General features: G+C 61.1%; 1 protein-coding gene across 1 annotated transcript in view; it reads right to left on the reverse strand.

The window, feature by feature from the left end:
• Window positions 1-442, reverse strand: part of EMH_0002820 (uncharacterized protein) — a gene marked incomplete at both ends in the record, with an annotated part of 10,092 nt that overhangs the window by 252 nt on the left and 9,398 nt on the right. The window contains one exon of the mRNA XM_013496173.1: window positions 1-440. Within this exon, the coding sequence (XP_013351627.1) occupies window positions 1-440 (440 nt within the window). The remainder of the gene's footprint in view (window positions 441-442) is intronic.

The following is a 442-nucleotide window of genomic DNA, read 5'->3' on the forward strand; positions in this document are numbered from 1 at the left end:
AGCAGCACGAGAAGCAGCTGTCTGTACACTCCGCTGCCGTCTGCTGCTGCTCTTTAGCCTGCGATAACTCCTCGCCACCAGCCGCCTCCATGAGGGCTTTGCTGCTGCTGCTGCTGCTGCTGCTGTTGCTGCTGCTGGTTTCCGCTGCTCCTGCTGCTGCTCTTGACTCTGCTGCTCTTGCTGCTGCTGCTCTTGCTGCTGCTGCTGCTGCCTCCTTTGCTGCTGCGCATGCATACTAGAAGGCCGCAGCCAACTCCATAGACTCTGACGACGCCGCGCCGGCTGCTGCTTGAGTTCAGCAGCAGCAGCAGCAGCAGCAGCAGCAGCAGGAACAGCAGCAGCAGCAGCAGAAGCAGCAGCAGCAGCAGCAGTTGCTGCTGCTGTTGCTCCCGCAGATGTTGCAGAGTCGCAGAGCTGCTGCTGTGGTGAATCCGCTGCTTGC

Source organism: Eimeria mitis, genomic scaffold (assembly GCF_000499745.2).
Source record: "Eimeria mitis Houghton genomic scaffold, Emh_scaff196, whole genome shotgun sequence".
NCBI lineage: Eukaryota > Apicomplexa > Conoidasida > Eucoccidiorida > Eimeriidae > Eimeria > Eimeria mitis.